Below are 16,203 nucleotides of genomic sequence, written 5' to 3'. Positions count from 1 at the left end.
AAATGGGAGAAATCAACTCTATTTCAAAAGTGTACCATTGTTTCCTATGGGCAAGGAATAAGAATTGGGTCATACTTAAACTTGGGTTTGTTTCTTCTATTTTTAAAGGGAAAATAGCCTTACACTGAGAAAAAACGGGGGTGCGATTAACTTTTTTTCCTCATAACTTTAACACTTTTTAGGTGTAAAAATATATCAACATTTTTTAATGTTAATTTTACACCTTTTTAAGGGTAAAATTAACATGAAAAAGGGAGACATTAACCCATAATATACCTAAAAAGCATAATACTTACACCGATTTCGGATCAATACTGCAGGGTAAAATAAACATTTCCGGAATGTTATTTTGACTTTTTCGGATTTCTCTCAGTGTACATCGAATTTGAGCAAATTTGCTTCAAAATGAAACGTGAAAACTGTCAACAAAATTTTTCGCCCGATTTAAAAAGAGCCGATTGAGCGAGAGTCTACTGTAAATTATGTGAAGGTAGTTTTGTAATAGGGGAAAGTGCCTATGCTTGACACCATTGGAAGCTTCATAATGACTAAATTTTCTATGTTTCACATTATATATGTGACTCATCGCAAACATATTTTAAAAACTATGGAAAAGTGGCCAGTTTCTAAAATATATTGCGGAGTCACATTTATTGAGAAACATAGGACAAATTTAGTATTTACGAAGCTTCCAATGGTATCAAGCATGGGCACTTTCCCCTATAGCATCAAAGTCATTAGTTTGGGACGCTTGACAATTTCTTTATAATTCTTTGTAATGTTGATGCATTTTGAAGATATATGGTATAAAACTGTAAAAACATATTTCTACGATTATTGTTGTAAAATTCAATAAGTAAGGTTCAATAAATTCGTAAAAGTCCTGTTACTCTAACGTAAAATAAAAGAAGAATAAGGAGAGTTCAATCATTGAAAAAAGGAACTCTTTGTTGCTATTAGTATTAATTTTATTACACACAATAATCCTCGTAGTTTGTTTACAATGGAAGATTTTTATGATTATCGTCTCAATTTTGAGAAGTCAACTACAGAAATTTTAACTAATTTTTACTGTAGTGATATTAGGTATATCTTAGCTCTATGATCCATTTGATGAAAACTTCAATACATTGGTAATTTTTATTTGTATTTGAGAATTGCAATATGAAATGTTGTTCAAATATTTTGATTGTGCAACTCTTAAATGTCGAGATATTGAAAAAAATAAATTAATATTCAAGTTGATATTAAATGAGGCATATCACTAAGTTATCTCACTACTTTAATGTATGACTTCTTCAAATTCAATACAATTTAAGTTTGTGCTTCCTTTAGGAGATAAGTGTAATGAAAATCGATTTTTTGTATTTTTTTAATATTTAATTAAAAATATTCGAATATTCTAATGCATAGACTACTATCTAAAAGATATTTCAAACCATTTTTATGAACTTTTGAGAAGTGATAGGTAAAATAAAGGTAATGTTTTTTGAAAGTGAAGGATAAAGAGGAAAATTACTGCAACCGTATTCCCGTGAAAGGTGTATCTCCAAATTTATAAATATAAATTCTGATAAATTCAAATTAAAATCGAAATTGTCTATATTCCTAATTACTACACTCAGAAAAATAAACGTGTAAAACTTACTCGAATAGATGTTAAATTAAGTCTTTTTCGTTGTGATTTTCGATTAAGTATATTTTAGAATTGATTTTACTTTTATTTAGGTGTAATATTCGAAAGAGTTGTTTTAACTTTTTGTCCTAAAATTTACATGACAAAAGGGTGTAAATAACTCTTTTTAAGACTGAAAATAACTCGTAAGTGTTAAAATAACTCGTTTAAAGAGTTAAAAAAATAGACTTAAAATATCTCTTTCAAATTCCAAATTGGATAGATTTTGCAATTTTATTTTTTTTTATTTTATTATTTTCTTTATTAATATTTTCTTGACCTCAAGCTCCTTATGTTCCGAGCGAAATAATCACATTTATCGTTTACCGGTTCACAACCTATTTGAAAGAATTTTCAAATTAGGGTAAAGTGATATAATTTGGAATTAGTGTTACAAGTTGGACAATTCGCCGGTACAAGTTGAACATGGCTTTTTTCTTGATAAATACAGTACAAAATTTGTACTAAATTTATCAAGACAAAAAGCCCTGTCCAAATTGTACCATTGTCCAACTTGTACCACTTTACCCTACTCAAAAGATCTGATTTTAGGATAAAAATAAGTTATCGGTTATGTTTTATCAGAAATTCTAGTACCTTAACAACAAGTTCAAAAATGATACCATTCGGTTGAGAAATACGTTTTCAATCTGCGTCTTGTATTACCATTTCAACATTTGACCTTGAAAAGTCGTTATTAGGTATGATCCAACGGTATTTTCGTATAATCGTAATCTTATAATTTCGTAATCTCCTAAAACATGTCCAAAAACGAAAAAAATCGTACGACGCGTTATCGTGTAATCACCAAAAGACATGGTTTTGGAGGGGTAGGCGAAAATGAGGGGCATGTTGTTATTGTCGTAAGATTGACTTATGGGAGGGGGGGGTCCCTCGATAGTCCCAGGTCTCTATCTCTAACCGTTTGGGCTCTAGGCGTGGGTACACTGAGAAAAAAAATAGGGTGCGAATAACTTTTTTTCCTCGTAACTTTAACACTTTTTAGGTGTAAAAATATATCAGTTTTACACCATTAATTTTACACCATTTTGAGTGCATTGGTAAAATTGATTGATTTAAGAAATATTGATTTTGACGGATTTTATAGTATAAAACATGTTAAAATGTGGCTGAAAATGATCATTTTTTTTCGAAAGAAGATGTGCCAAAAAAAACGAAAAAATATTTAAAAAAAAAACCGAGCCATATTCATATCCTAAAAGAAAATATTAGTTTTATGGATTTAAGATGAAGCTGCTAGAAAAAGAAAAACGTGACAACGGAAAAAAATGAGGGTGTGATCATACCATTTCTCAACGGTTCAATTTTGAAAATTTTCCAGTGAAATTATCTGCCAAGGCCTACTCTATCAGATAGACTAAAATGTGAATTTACGAAATTTTATACTTCAAAAATAATAAATGGAAAAATCTATTTTTTTTTCCTCACTGAGAGAAAAACGGGGGTGCGATTAACATTTTTTCGTCATACTTTTTAGGTGTAAAAATATATCAATATTTTTTAGTGTTAATTTTACACCATTTTAAGTGTAAAATTAACATGAAGGGTAACTTTAACCCATAATACATCCAAAAAAGCATAATATTAACACCAATTCCGGATCAATAATACAGGGTAAAATTAACATTTCCGGAATGTTATTTTAACTTTTTCGGATTTCTCTCAGTGTAACGGACAAACGCACATACGGATAAACAACGTGACATTATCTCTCAGAAATCGTCTGAAACTTGAAGATATGTTGAGAAAAGTGGTTCCTAGAGGGTGGAAAGTGGAAATTTGGTAGGGTGAGAAAATAAGAAGATTTATACTGCTTCCTAAATTTAAGCAGTAAAAATCATAGTTTATAGGAGTTTCAGTGTGGTTAATTTCTACTTAGATTTTTTAAACTACTTTACTCCAAAAGATTTCACACTCGCCATGTGAGGCTTTAACAGTTCATTTTTTTTTCTTCTAAATAATGGTGCAGGAAGAAAAAATAACTATAAATTAATATTGATCAATTCAATTGTTTTTCAAAAGAAGAAATTTGCCTTTAGACAAAAAGAACATTGAAATAATTGAAATTTAGCATATCGTGGAAACCTTGTACATTTGCTCTGTCTTTTTTGACCGTTCAAATTAAAAGGTGAGGGAAATGTAAAAATGCCCAAATAAAAAAAGAAGAGTTGATTCATCAGGGGATTTTACATTGGCACCATGAAAGATCACCGAATAAATTTACCTTGATTGTATATTAAGTCAAATTATTCAACTTTATAATTAACATATTAGATGCACATTTTGCCAAGATTCTTTTTTTTACATTTTTATATGTTTTAAAGGTCAGAATTTTGTAATTCTTTCCTATTTTATTTTTTTTTTACTTGGGGATATTTTGTGTGCAGACGCTGCATCATACACCTGGTCGTGGGGGCAGATCAAGGATAAGTGCATCCTCGACGACAATTCAGGAGCTCCAGAGTGGCCCCCATGTCGCGAATTCGGCAAATGCGACATCACTTGGGGGCCCACCAGCGCCGCGAATGCGACGTTTTGAGCAATTGCTGAAGAATCTCGTGGGCAAGAAGACTAGTTCGTCTGCAGGAGGGGGGGCTGGGGGTGGTGGTGGTGGGGTTTGTGAGTCAACGGGACGTCTTACACAGCCCCAATTGCAGATTGATAAAAGTCCCTCGGAGTATGATCTCACGCGTGAAAAAACAAAACGTATTGGAGGCTCAACGTCCTCACTCAACAGTGTCCAGCAGAGGCTGTGGACGGTGGTGCCACTGCTCAAAAGGGACACTGGAGGCAGTTGTTCGAGTCTGGACAAAACGCCACCTACACGTGGCACTTCGTGTGCAACTGGGAGGCAGGAGAATAATGCGGTGAATATGCGGAAGTGTGAGACGTACTTGACACTGGCTCAGCCCCAATTGGAACCCCTGAAGCCACTCAATCGGCTACGGAACTCTGCCTCAATCGCCACCTGCTCACGGTGCTCTAGTCTTCTGTCCTTGGCAGCTGCCGACTCACGCTACTCACTCAATGTCTCCGGGGGTGGCTTTGTGCCAATTGATGGTGGAGCCATTGGCGGCAGTGGCAATGTTAGTGATTCCTCATGCTATTCATCTTCCGTCCAAGTGTCCTCGCACCGTGACAGCAGTTCAGCAGCCATCATGATAATTCCATGCAAACTCTGCCTCTGTGAGGTCAATCGACATCAATTGACCAAGATTCGACAGTGTGGATGCTCCTTTTGCACTGAGGTGAGTCAATAATACTATGTCAATAAAAATCATAAATTGTTGATAATCTACCGTCCTGTACTTGCGACAATATGTGGTGGTGCTCTGCTGGCGTCATCCGCAGTGAACTTTAATTGGATTTTTAATTACAATGGAAAGATACTGTCGTTCAGAAAAATATCATAACATTTTTTTTTTGTAAAGGGAGCTGGTAATTTAATTCTCTCTACACACAACTTACTTTGCCCGTGGTACTTGCGTCAACGCAATTTACAACTTTGAAATACATTTTTTTTTCGTGAAGTTTTCTTTGTAATTTTGATATGATCTTTTAGAGTCCATTTGATTGATAAAATTTGTGAAACTTAAAAGACAGTGAAAGAGAAAAATAAATCTGATAAAAAATATCATTGAGTACGAATTTCAGGATTCCTTCCTCATAAAATTCTACTCCTATATTCTTGATAGGAAGAATTTATCCGTAAAGAAGTTTTTTAGTATAAACTTTTTAGGGCTTTTTATTTATTTATTTCTATTGGAGCGGAGAAGCATAAAATCCACTGAAATTTTAACTTGAAAAAGAAAAAAAGTTTTTTAACTTCAGTAATAAAAAAAATTAGATGAATTAATAAACTTTAAACTTCTGTTAGGGTAAAGGGAATTATACGATAGAGTTTAATTTATTATTTAGAAAATTCCAAAGCAATCAAATTTCAACAAAGTTGTAGAGAAATAAATTTCCTATAAAATAATAATATCAATAGATTCTTTTATTTTCGAAAGTCCGTTATAGGGTAAATGTCCTAAATGAGACGCTCAGAGCAGAAGAGGTCTCCTTTGTATGCATTTCCCTTTTAAAAGAGTCCACTTCTGCTCTGAGCGTTTCAATTCAAAATCATTTCCAGACGCTTTAACTTTGGCAGAAGATTCAACATATTGAGTTCATATTTTTTCTGAAGAGAATTACATAAAGGACAATGGGCAAAATGGTCCAGCCTTTCGCCACGAATGAGACCTATACCATCGAATAGGTATTGGCAAAGGTAACAACTTTTGTTCCGGGACCAACCCCAAAAGTATGTAGAAAAAGCACTAAAGCATAAAACATATGTACAAAAATTGTAATGATTTTTTTGCAAAACTCCTTTTTACAATAACGGTTAATCGTATATGGATCATTTTTCAGAATAATTTGCAAAGGATTAAAAGAAAATTTTCCTAGAGCAAACCATATCTTTATCTCTTCATTTTCCCTCCAATTTTCGAGATCTTATAAATCTTTTACCTGTTGGGAAAAATCTTTTATTCCTCCCTTCTATTCCCTCCGTTCCTTCCTTCCTTCAGGTCCCACGTTCGGGGCAAGGACTATGTCCCACACTCCCCTGTGTTCTCCGGTGAGAACACTCCCACGGAGGTTGAGATGGGAATTTGGGAGAGGTGGATGTGGCAGAGGTTACTCCGGAAAGCTCAGCATTGGGCTTGGTGTTCTTGGGGGCTCCCGGTGGCTTCAGTGGCTTCAATGCTTGGTGGTGATGATGGTGTTGCTGCTGGGGATTGGGCTGGTGGAGATGGGCGAGGTGATTGATGTTGCCTCCTCGGCGGTCAGTGGTGAAAGAGACCGATTGGCGCTCTTTTACTTATCAGCTGCTGCTGATTTTTCTACCTCCTCTCCTCGTCGCTAGCGCCCTCGTCGCCTCAGCAGGGCAACACACTCCACAGTTTTAAATTTAAATATGTTGCGCTCGCAACACACACCCCGGGGTCACCAAAAAAAAAAGAGAAAAAAAAAAAAAAAAGATTTCGAACCCCCCAGGGGGCAATAAGCCACAATCTCAAAAAAAAAAACAAAATATAACAAATCTCATTAATAACAATAACAATTAATAAGTAGTAGAGCAAAACAAAATGAGTAGTATTAGAGAGTAACAATTTCGAGAGAAAAAAATAAAATTTAGAATTAATAGTTATAAGTCAAAAATGTTAAGGATTTCGCATCGATAGGCCGACCTAATTATTAGCGCCAGCGAAATAACTTAACTATAAGTTTAAAGTGTGTGTAAATACTTTCAAAAGAATAAGATATTATTACTAAGGACCACCCCATTTCGATCACCAAGGCGGATCATTAATATACATGATCTAATAGGGAATTACTCTACACGAATGGTCACGATTTTATCCCCCCAAATCTCCCGCCTCAGCACCATTATAATCCGATCAGGATTTCAGCTATTCCGCTGAAGAGCATTCCGCGTAAAAATGTAGAAGCGGGAAGGAGAGTCTCAGCCGAATTACAATGTTGGGGAAAGAGAAATCCTGAAGGGCAAAGAGAAAACCCCTTCTTCCACCGACACTGCCCTATTGCCTCGAATATTGAACATGATAAAATTTTACTCGAGAAACTACATCCCGATCAGAAAAATGTGGCTGCCTCTAACTGCAGAGAAATGGGAAACAAATCGCGACCGAATTCAGTGCATCCCAATCGAAAAAAAAAAGTAAAATAAAATAGATAATCGAATTAAGGTGTCCGAAATTATATGTGACGTCAAAACTGACGAAGGAGAAAAATAATTAAAGTGTTGGCCAATAAAAATTGATTGGTTTTGTCGTCTTGACGAAATACCGAATCAAAATACTAGTAACAGCAAGAAGTGCTACTCACTTTAAATTCCCAAGGGACACTGCTAGCAATGTGTCTTAAAAGGGGATAACAGTTTGATGATTGAAATAGCCGAACATAGTTCGCTTCAGCATAAGGCTGGGCTATATCTGTATCAATCATCTCGATCAAAATGAACACCTAAAGGCGAACGACCATAATTTTAATTTAGGTCTATCCATAATGAACGATGGCCTACTTATGAATTTCTCCGTTCACAAGAAATAGAAATTAAATAAAATTAATAATATGGTCTCTCTACGTTACCCGCTCATACACCCGTACAAAAATCAAGTTACGTTAGATACAAAAGAAAGTTCCAGTGACGATGCCGATATTGTTGCCAAAAAAATAATCCGTCCTGCTGGCAAAAATCCCTTAACCTGGCTTGATGTCCTTACGGTGGAATACTGCCTTGCGATGAGTGTTCAGGTCTTCCAACTCGTAAGTTTGTCCGTGAACGGACAACACCTTGCTCTTCACCCATGGACAAAATTTCGCCTGAATCTTTTTATTGGCATCAGACAACACAAAGGATCGCCTGTAGACCACGTCACCCACGGAAAATCTACCCGGCTTCTTACGTAAATCGTATCGCTTTTTAGACGACTCATGGCATTTCTTCGACCTATCCATGGCCTTCTGTCTGGCCAATTTTAACTCCTTTATCCTCTCTTCGATCGATGGAATCGTATTAGCATCGGAATGCGTATACTCATCCCCATGTGAAATCATATTTTGCCCAAAATTTAAATAATACGGAGAAATTGTGTAGTGTCGTGTACCGAGGATCGCATAGCCATCCCTATTTCGGCTAAATATTTTGGCCAATTTGTGTGTTTAGACCCTATATACGACCTGATAGCAGTAACAATAGTCCTATTTGCTCTCTCAGTAGGATTGGCTTGTGGGGTATACCCTGAGGTAAACCATTGGGCAACACCGAAATTTCTCAAAAAGGACTGAAGTTGAGCGGATTTGAAACTACTACCATTATCGGTCAGAAGGACACGAGGGACTCCGAACTGTGGGAAGACATTTTGAGACAAAATTTTGATAACAGAGTTTGCAGTAGAATTTCTAAGAGGATATAAAAGGACATACTTGGTCAGCTTGTCGATCAAGACCAAGATAAAGCGATGGCCCATAGTACTAGGTACTAAAGGTCCGATAAAATCGGCTGATAGATGTTCCCAGGGACGTGATGCAACTACATGATTACCCATCGGAGGTGTTAAATCATAATTCGGGGCCTTAGATTTCTTACAAGTTTCGCATTTACGGATATAATTGCGCACGTCTGTGCGAAGGCAAGGCCAATAAAAATATTCCGTAATTCTGCGGAAGGTTTTAAAGAACCCGAAATGTGCCGAAGTGGGATCATCATGGTATTTCTGCAAAATGGCCTGACGTTCACCCTTAGGGACACAGCATCTCCACCTAAAACTATAAGTTCCTAAAGGAGTTTTATAGCGGATATACTTGTAAAGCCGGCCGTCTTCTAATTTATACTCCGGAAGGCTGCTCGGGGATTTCGAGACTTGGTCATATAGGGACGCATACCATTTATCTTCCCGGGTCGAAATGGTATTAACGTTCCGTGAAAGGAAATCAGCTATCACGTTACTTTTACCGGGACGGTGGACTATGTCAAAGTCAAATTGCTGAAATTCCAACAACCATCTTCCTATACGACCACGGGCTTGCTTCTGGGATAAGATCCACTGGAGTGCAGAATGATCTGTCTCCAAAGTGAACTTGGTATGAAGCAAGAACTGCGAAAACCTTCGAAGACAAAATAGACAAGCCAAGGCTTCTTTTTCCGTAGTAGAGTACTTCTGCTCAGCCGCCGTGAACTTTCGCGAAATATAGCAAATAACTCCTTCCTCATTACCTACTCCCTGAACAAGGACTCCCCCCGCCCCAACATCACTAGCGTCAGCACGCACTATGAAGGGTTGAGAATAGTCGGGAAGTTTTAAAATAGGAGCAGATACAAGGAGCTGCTTCAATTCCGAAAAGCCACGGTCGGCCTCCGGAGACCATTCAATCCTTAAAGGATTACCTTTTAAAAGGTCGGTTAAAGGAGCCGAAATACTCGCAAAATTTGGGATGAAACGCCTGAACCATCCTGCCATACCGAGAAACTGACGTAATGCCTTAGGTGTTTTAGGGACAGGAATATTGCAGATGGCTTGGACTTTACCATCGTTTGTACTTAGACCCTGAGTGCTTAAAGTGTACCCCAGATAGTCTAACTCTGACATACAAAATTTAGACTTCTCCAGGTTGATGGAAAGATTGGCTTTTTTCAAACGACCAGCGACCTCATTTAAAATTTTCAAATGGGATTCAAAATCTTGAGTGAGAACAATGATATCGTCCAGAAAACAAAAGACATTGGGCTCTAAGTCGCATCCAATAACTATATCCATCAGTCTCGCCATCGTCATAGGACTATTTACTAAGCCAAAAGGCATTCTTCTGTAGCAGTACATCTTTCGTCCTGGGATAGCGAAACTAGTTTTGATCTGAGATTCTTCATCGAGCGGAATTTGCAAGAATGCGTCACTCAGATCAATGGATGATAGATATTTGGAGCTTTCTATACGATTAATAATGCTTTCAAGATTTGGAATAGCATAAGCATCTCTTATTGTTACTTTATTTAAACCTCGAGCATCAATGCAAATTCTAATTTTGCCCGATTTCTTCATTTGAATATTAGGAGGTGAGTTCCATGGAGAAAAAGAAACCTCCCGAAGTACCCCCATCCTAACCAGTCTCTGAATTTCAATATCCACTGCGGGAAGAAGATGATATGGGACAGGATAAGATGGTTTCCTTACGGGAGGGTTGTCACCAGTATCTATCGTGTGCTTTAAAATATCCGTGCAACCGAAAAAGTCCTCAGTAGTGATTAAAAAGTTTTTGATGGATTTTTCTAACTCCAGTCGTTCTGACTGGGAGAGCAGAATTTGATTATCCTGGGAATCAGGGACTGTTGAAAGTGCATTCAACAAAACTGGTTGTATGCCAAAGGCATGCCAAAAATCCATCCCCAAAGTAAAGGGTATGGAAATTTCAGGGACTAATAGGGTGGGAATCAATTCTGTTCTACCATTGAAAGTTATCATTAAATCGACTACTTTGGTGGATAAATAAGTTGAACCATCGGCTACACGCACAACGATATTCGAAGTTCTTGGGACTAATTTTAGAATTTTTACTAAGTTCATGCAACCACATCCTAATATACTCTGAGACGCTCCACTGTCCAATAAAGCCATAGCCTCCTCAATGTCAAAAATTTTAACTTTAATATAGGGACGATTTTCCCCGTTAGGGTATATAATAAAGGATTCTACCTCTGAGGGAGGGACAGAATCATCAGAAATTAAGGACTCATTGTCTGACTCAAATTGTATTAAATCTCCCACTGTATTTGAATTTACATTAATGGTATCAACAAAAGAAATGAGATCTTGGTCATTGGAATCATCCATAGAGAGGTTTTTTGGAGATTCCGCGACCTCAGACTCTCTGTCTACTACTGGGTCGCATTGGGTTCCCCCTGTTGAGGGTTACAAACTGGACAAAGTCCATAAATAGTGCCGATCTTACCACACTTGAAACAAAGGTATTTGGGTCTTGTTGGGCAACTTCTAACATTATGGGAATTGCTCTTACAATGTATACAAGAATTTTTTCTGGATTGTGAATTGGGGTTGGAATTGGAATTGAGATTGGAATTAGGATTGGAATTAGAAGATTGAGAAGTACCCTCAGCACCATTGGATAAGTTACTCCCCCCACCCTGTCTCTGAATTGAGGAAGAATTGGTGTTTCGCCCCCCATTCCGCCCATTATCACGTGAAGAGGAATTTCTCCCCCCACCCCTTCCAGATTGCCTGGAATTGCCCCAGGATGAGGAATTGTTCCCCCCACTTCGCCCCCTTTGATCAGAAGTCCTGGCCAGGGACTCTGAATTATTTGTGGATGATTCCTGAAAACTCCCTATCTCATTAAATCGCACATTTCTGGGACGATCGAGAAAAGCATAGGAGCGGTTCCTCTCAATAAGTTTTAATTTTTGGGATAGCTCCGCTAATGTTGGGATTTCATATAGAAGAAGAGCATTAGACAGAGAGTAATGGAGATTTCTACGGATGAGACGAACTTTCTCGACTTCCGAAATTTCTTCATCCAGCTCCTCGAAGAGAGCTAACATGGATGCAAGAAAGACTTCTGCATTCTCCCCCACCCCCTGCTTTCGATCCTCAATTTTCTTCCTAATAGCGAAATCGCTCTCAAGATTGCAAAAAGCACTTAGAAATTTCTCGCGGAACTCCTCCCACGTACAACTTAAAAGATATTCCGAAAAGGAATCATACCACGTTTCAGCCCCATCGGAAAGTAAGAGTCTTATAGACCAAACCACCTCCTGCAGAGAAACGCCCTGGATCATGGCCATTCTCTCAACATCCCGCAAGAAGATTTTGGCCTTTTTCCCCTTGCGGTCACCAGAGAACCTAATTCCCCAGTCCTTTAACTGCAGGGGTTTTAATCTACGTGGAGCTGGTGTAGGAAACGGGTAGTGGCGTGACAAATTTTGGGGTTGAGAATCCCTAAATTCCCCAGAATGGACAGAACTGGATCTGCTGGAGGATCGAGATCTTCTACCAGCACATGAGAGTCTCAATTGCTCCATCGAATCCTGAATATTTTTCAGGATATTCTCAAGACCTTTTATTTGAGCATTCTGAACATTAAATTGCTCAACCGTAACAAATTGGGATTGGGGCCTATCTTGAGGCTGAGACACCGTGGATCCAATATTTGGGATGTCGAAAGTATCCCTACGGTCTTGCGAAAGGTTCAGATGTGGGTGCTTAAGAAATTCTGGGACAAAGGACTCACTGGAGGCAGAAAGTTTAGATGTGGGCTTCTCAAATGGTACCTTCTTCTTCTCCTGGACATAACAGTCCGAAAATAGGGACTTTTTTGGGCTTTTAAGACGTTTAGTCTTTTGGACAGGTGAAGCAGGACGAGGAATAGCACCCCCCACTTTTCCCGAGGCAGCATAATTCTTCAACTGTTCCCTGAACTGTTGCCTAAAATTTGCAAGTTCAGCAAGAGCAGGACCATAAAGGGCATTTTTGGGATCTCGAGGGTCTGATGTGAATTTTAATTTATTTTCGATGTGCTGAAACATTGTGAAAATCTCAGCTTGCTTCGAAAAAAGGACCTCGATATTCCCTACTTGCTCTCTAAATTTTTTAATAACTTGTAAGGTGTCATCCCTAATTTTTTTAGCATCGCCTTCAACGGGAAATAAAGGGTTTCCGCCAGCAATAGCAACCTTTAAAAGATCGCGGGCTTCTTTTAATGAAGCTGGCCATTTAATTCCCCTGGCCTGTAATTCCCAATCCAGTTGTTCTTCTGAGAGAAATTTTGGATTGAAATCCTCCATTTCTAACAGAGAACTCCCCAAAAGGGGGTAAAAATAGCCGAAAAAAGAAAAAAAAAATCTCCCAAAAAGGGAAAAAAAGAAAGAAAAATATCCTAATACACTCCTATTCCAGAGAAAATGGATGAAAAATCCAGAAAACTACACCCAATGGAGATATAAATCACGAAAGAAAAAAAAAATCTCCAACGGAAAATCACAAGGAATATTATACGGAATAAATTACACGACGACAAGTAACAAATTAACATTCTCTTCCACGCGCCAAATTTTTTATTACCCCACCGTTAGGTCAATCGCATTCACTCCTAATGAGTTGCAAAAATCACCAAAAATGCACTGATAAGAGGTCAATGAACTCTGGGGAACCGGCAAATTAACCATGGGATAAACTTGAAAATCTACTCACGATTTCCTTTTGCGTCGGGCGCCAAAATGTTGGGAAAAATCTTTTATTCCTCCCTTCTATTCCCTCCGTTCCTTCCTTCCTTCAGGTCCCACGTTCGGGGCAAGGACTATGTCCCACACTCCCCTGTGTTCTCCGGTGAGAACACTCCCACGGAGGTTGAGATGGGAATTTGGGAGAGGTGGATGTGGCAGAGGTTACTCCGGAAAGCTCAGCATTGGGCTTGGTGTTCTTGGGGGCTCCCGGTGGCTTCAGTGGCTTCAATGCTTGGTGGTGATGATGGTGTTGCTGCTGGGGATTGGGCTGGTGGAGATGGGCGAGGTGATTGATGTTGCCTCCTCGGCGGTCAGTGGTGAAAGAGACCGATTGGCGCTCTTTTACTTATCAGCTGCTGCTGATTTTTCTACCTCCTCTCCTCGTCGCTAGCGCCCTCGTCGCCTCAGCAGGGCAACACACTCCACAGTTTTAAATTTAAATATGTTGCGCTCGCAACACACACCCCGGGGTCACCAAAAAAAAAGAGAAAAAAAAAAAAAAAAAAATGTTGGGAAAAATCTTTTATTCCTCCCTTCTATTCCCTCCGTTCCTTCCTTCCTTCAGGTCCCACTTTCGGGGCAAGGACTATGTCCCACACTCCCCTGTGTTCTCCGGTGAGAACACTCCCACGGAGGTTGAGATGGGAATTTGGGAGAGGTGGATGTGGCAGAGGTTACTCCGGAAAGCTCAGCATTGGGCTTGGTGTTCTTGGGGGCTCCCGGTGGCTTCAGTGGCTTCAATGCTTGGTGGTGATGATGGTGTTGCTGCTGGGGATTGGGCTGGTGGAGATGGGCGAGGTGATTGATGTTGCCTCCTCGGCGGTCAGTGGTGAAAGAGACCGATTGGCGCTCTTTTACTTATCAGCTGCTGCTGATTTTTCTACCTCCTCTCCTCGTCGCTAGCGCCCTCGTCGCCTCAGCAGGGCAACACACTCCACAGTTTTAAATTTAAATATGTTGCGCTCGCAACATACCATACTTCAAATTCATAAAAAAAGCATTGTATCTAGGGAAATGTTTCTTCAGTAATATTCTTCTTGAAAAAAGAAGTTAAAACCTCTAAAGATCGCAGGGTCCTAAAAGATACCGTTATTTATATAATATGAGTAATAAATTCAGAGAAAAAATGTTTTAATTAATTATACTCAGAACCTTTTGTTAAAATTCTTTAGTAACGGTACCTTTACAACCCTATGGACTTCAGCAATCCTAGCTCCTTTTTTAAGGAGAATATTTCTCTAAAAACGACAAAAGGATGCAATCGAGGCCAATACTTTTAACTGAATTAAAGAATATTCGAGGATATTTGAGGAAAATCTGGATGCAAGAAAAATGGAGGGATAGGAATATGGTTTCTTTTAGAAAAATATTCCTTGAGTTCAGTTCTCCTTTAGAAAACATTCTTTGGCGCCAACAACTTACAATATGCCATTATTTAATAAAAGCAAGCTTCAAAAAAATAATACTACCAATTTCTTAAAATATCTGACGTGGTGTACTATAAGTTTCTTCGGGTGATATGTTCAAGATAAACCAAGGACTCCGAAAGTACCTATGATTTGCCATTAAACGTTTTTTCGTTATGTTACCATGTAATATTCAATGGCTTTAAAACATGATTAGTTTGTATGGGAGCTACCAGATGGAGCAGTCAGAGAGAAAATCTGAAAATATTTATTTATTTAAAGCTTAAGTCATATATCGACTTTGACCCGAATTTCATTAAGATCGGTTTAGCCGTTTTCGAGTAATAAATTATCAAAGTTGCGAATTTTCAGAAGGCTATCGTTAAATTCCCAAGAATTGATAGTCCTTTTTGACTTGGGTCTCGGTAATTTATAAGTCATACACCAATATCTACAAAATGGGCCTAGTCCCATCTCTGGCGAAAGGTTGGACCAGCTCCCATACATTTCTGCCCATTGTCCTTTGCTCCTTGACTCTTCTGGAATGTTACTGTTTAGTGAAAATTCTTTAGATATAATTTGAAAATTTCTTAAATACAAGAAAAATACGCGAGTGTAAAATGCTTCTATTGGAAACTAATTAATCCAAATGGAGACAAGGGAATCTTTCTAATTGGAGACAAACAGTGTAAGTGAAACCGCGACGAAAAGCTTCCAAAACCTTGTTGGGTTGCTCTTGAGTGCAGGATTTGTTCTTATTCCTGGTCCTTTCTCCTTTCCCATCTAAAACAATAAGAAAATCTCCCAAAAAAAATCATATTTCTGGGGTTTTCTATTGAAGCATTTGCAGACACTTCAGAAAACCCCTTTTTGTTCACGAAATAGGTAATTATTTCATTTGAAAACTTCACGTACCGTCAACAATAAAGATTAGCACTTTATTTAACTAAAATTAGCCAGAATATGGCTTAAATGTTAAACAAAACAAATAAATAACAGTCATTTTATTGTGTTTTTCATTGGAAAACATGGTCGATCGATGAAAAATTCGATATTGAAAAGGTACACTTTTAATTTTTCTGAGAAATTAACAAATTAAAATTTGAGAATCCGAATGGATTTTCGCTTTATTTGGAGCAATATTAACTAAATAATGAAAGTGTGGTATAGAAAATATATAAATATAGTAATTTAGTACTGTATTTATCATGAAAACAGTGACGTTTCCATTTGGAGTAGCGAAAAATTTCCATTTGGAGCAGGTTTTGAATTAGCTTAATTTTTGGCTAACCAAAATGTCA

At 38.0% G+C, this 16,203-nt stretch overlaps 1 protein-coding gene across 1 annotated transcript in view; it reads left to right on the top strand.

Annotated features, from left to right (window-relative positions):
* LOC129801330 (uncharacterized) overlaps nucleotides 1–16,203 on the top strand; it is a 48,041-nt gene that overhangs the window by 19,022 nt on the left and 12,816 nt on the right. Inside the window, exon 4 of the mRNA XM_055846258.1 lies at nucleotides 4,084–4,944. Coding sequence (XP_055702233.1) covers nucleotides 4,084–4,944 — 861 coding nt within the window. The remainder of the gene's footprint in view (nucleotides 1–4,083; nucleotides 4,945–16,203) is intronic.

This window comes from Phlebotomus papatasi, chromosome 2 (genome assembly GCF_024763615.1).
Source record: "Phlebotomus papatasi isolate M1 chromosome 2, Ppap_2.1, whole genome shotgun sequence".
Classification (NCBI taxonomy): Eukaryota; Metazoa; Arthropoda; class Insecta; order Diptera; family Psychodidae; genus Phlebotomus; species Phlebotomus papatasi.
The sequence above is the reverse complement of the archived record's forward strand: the minus strand, read 5'-3'. Positions and strand labels throughout refer to the sequence as shown.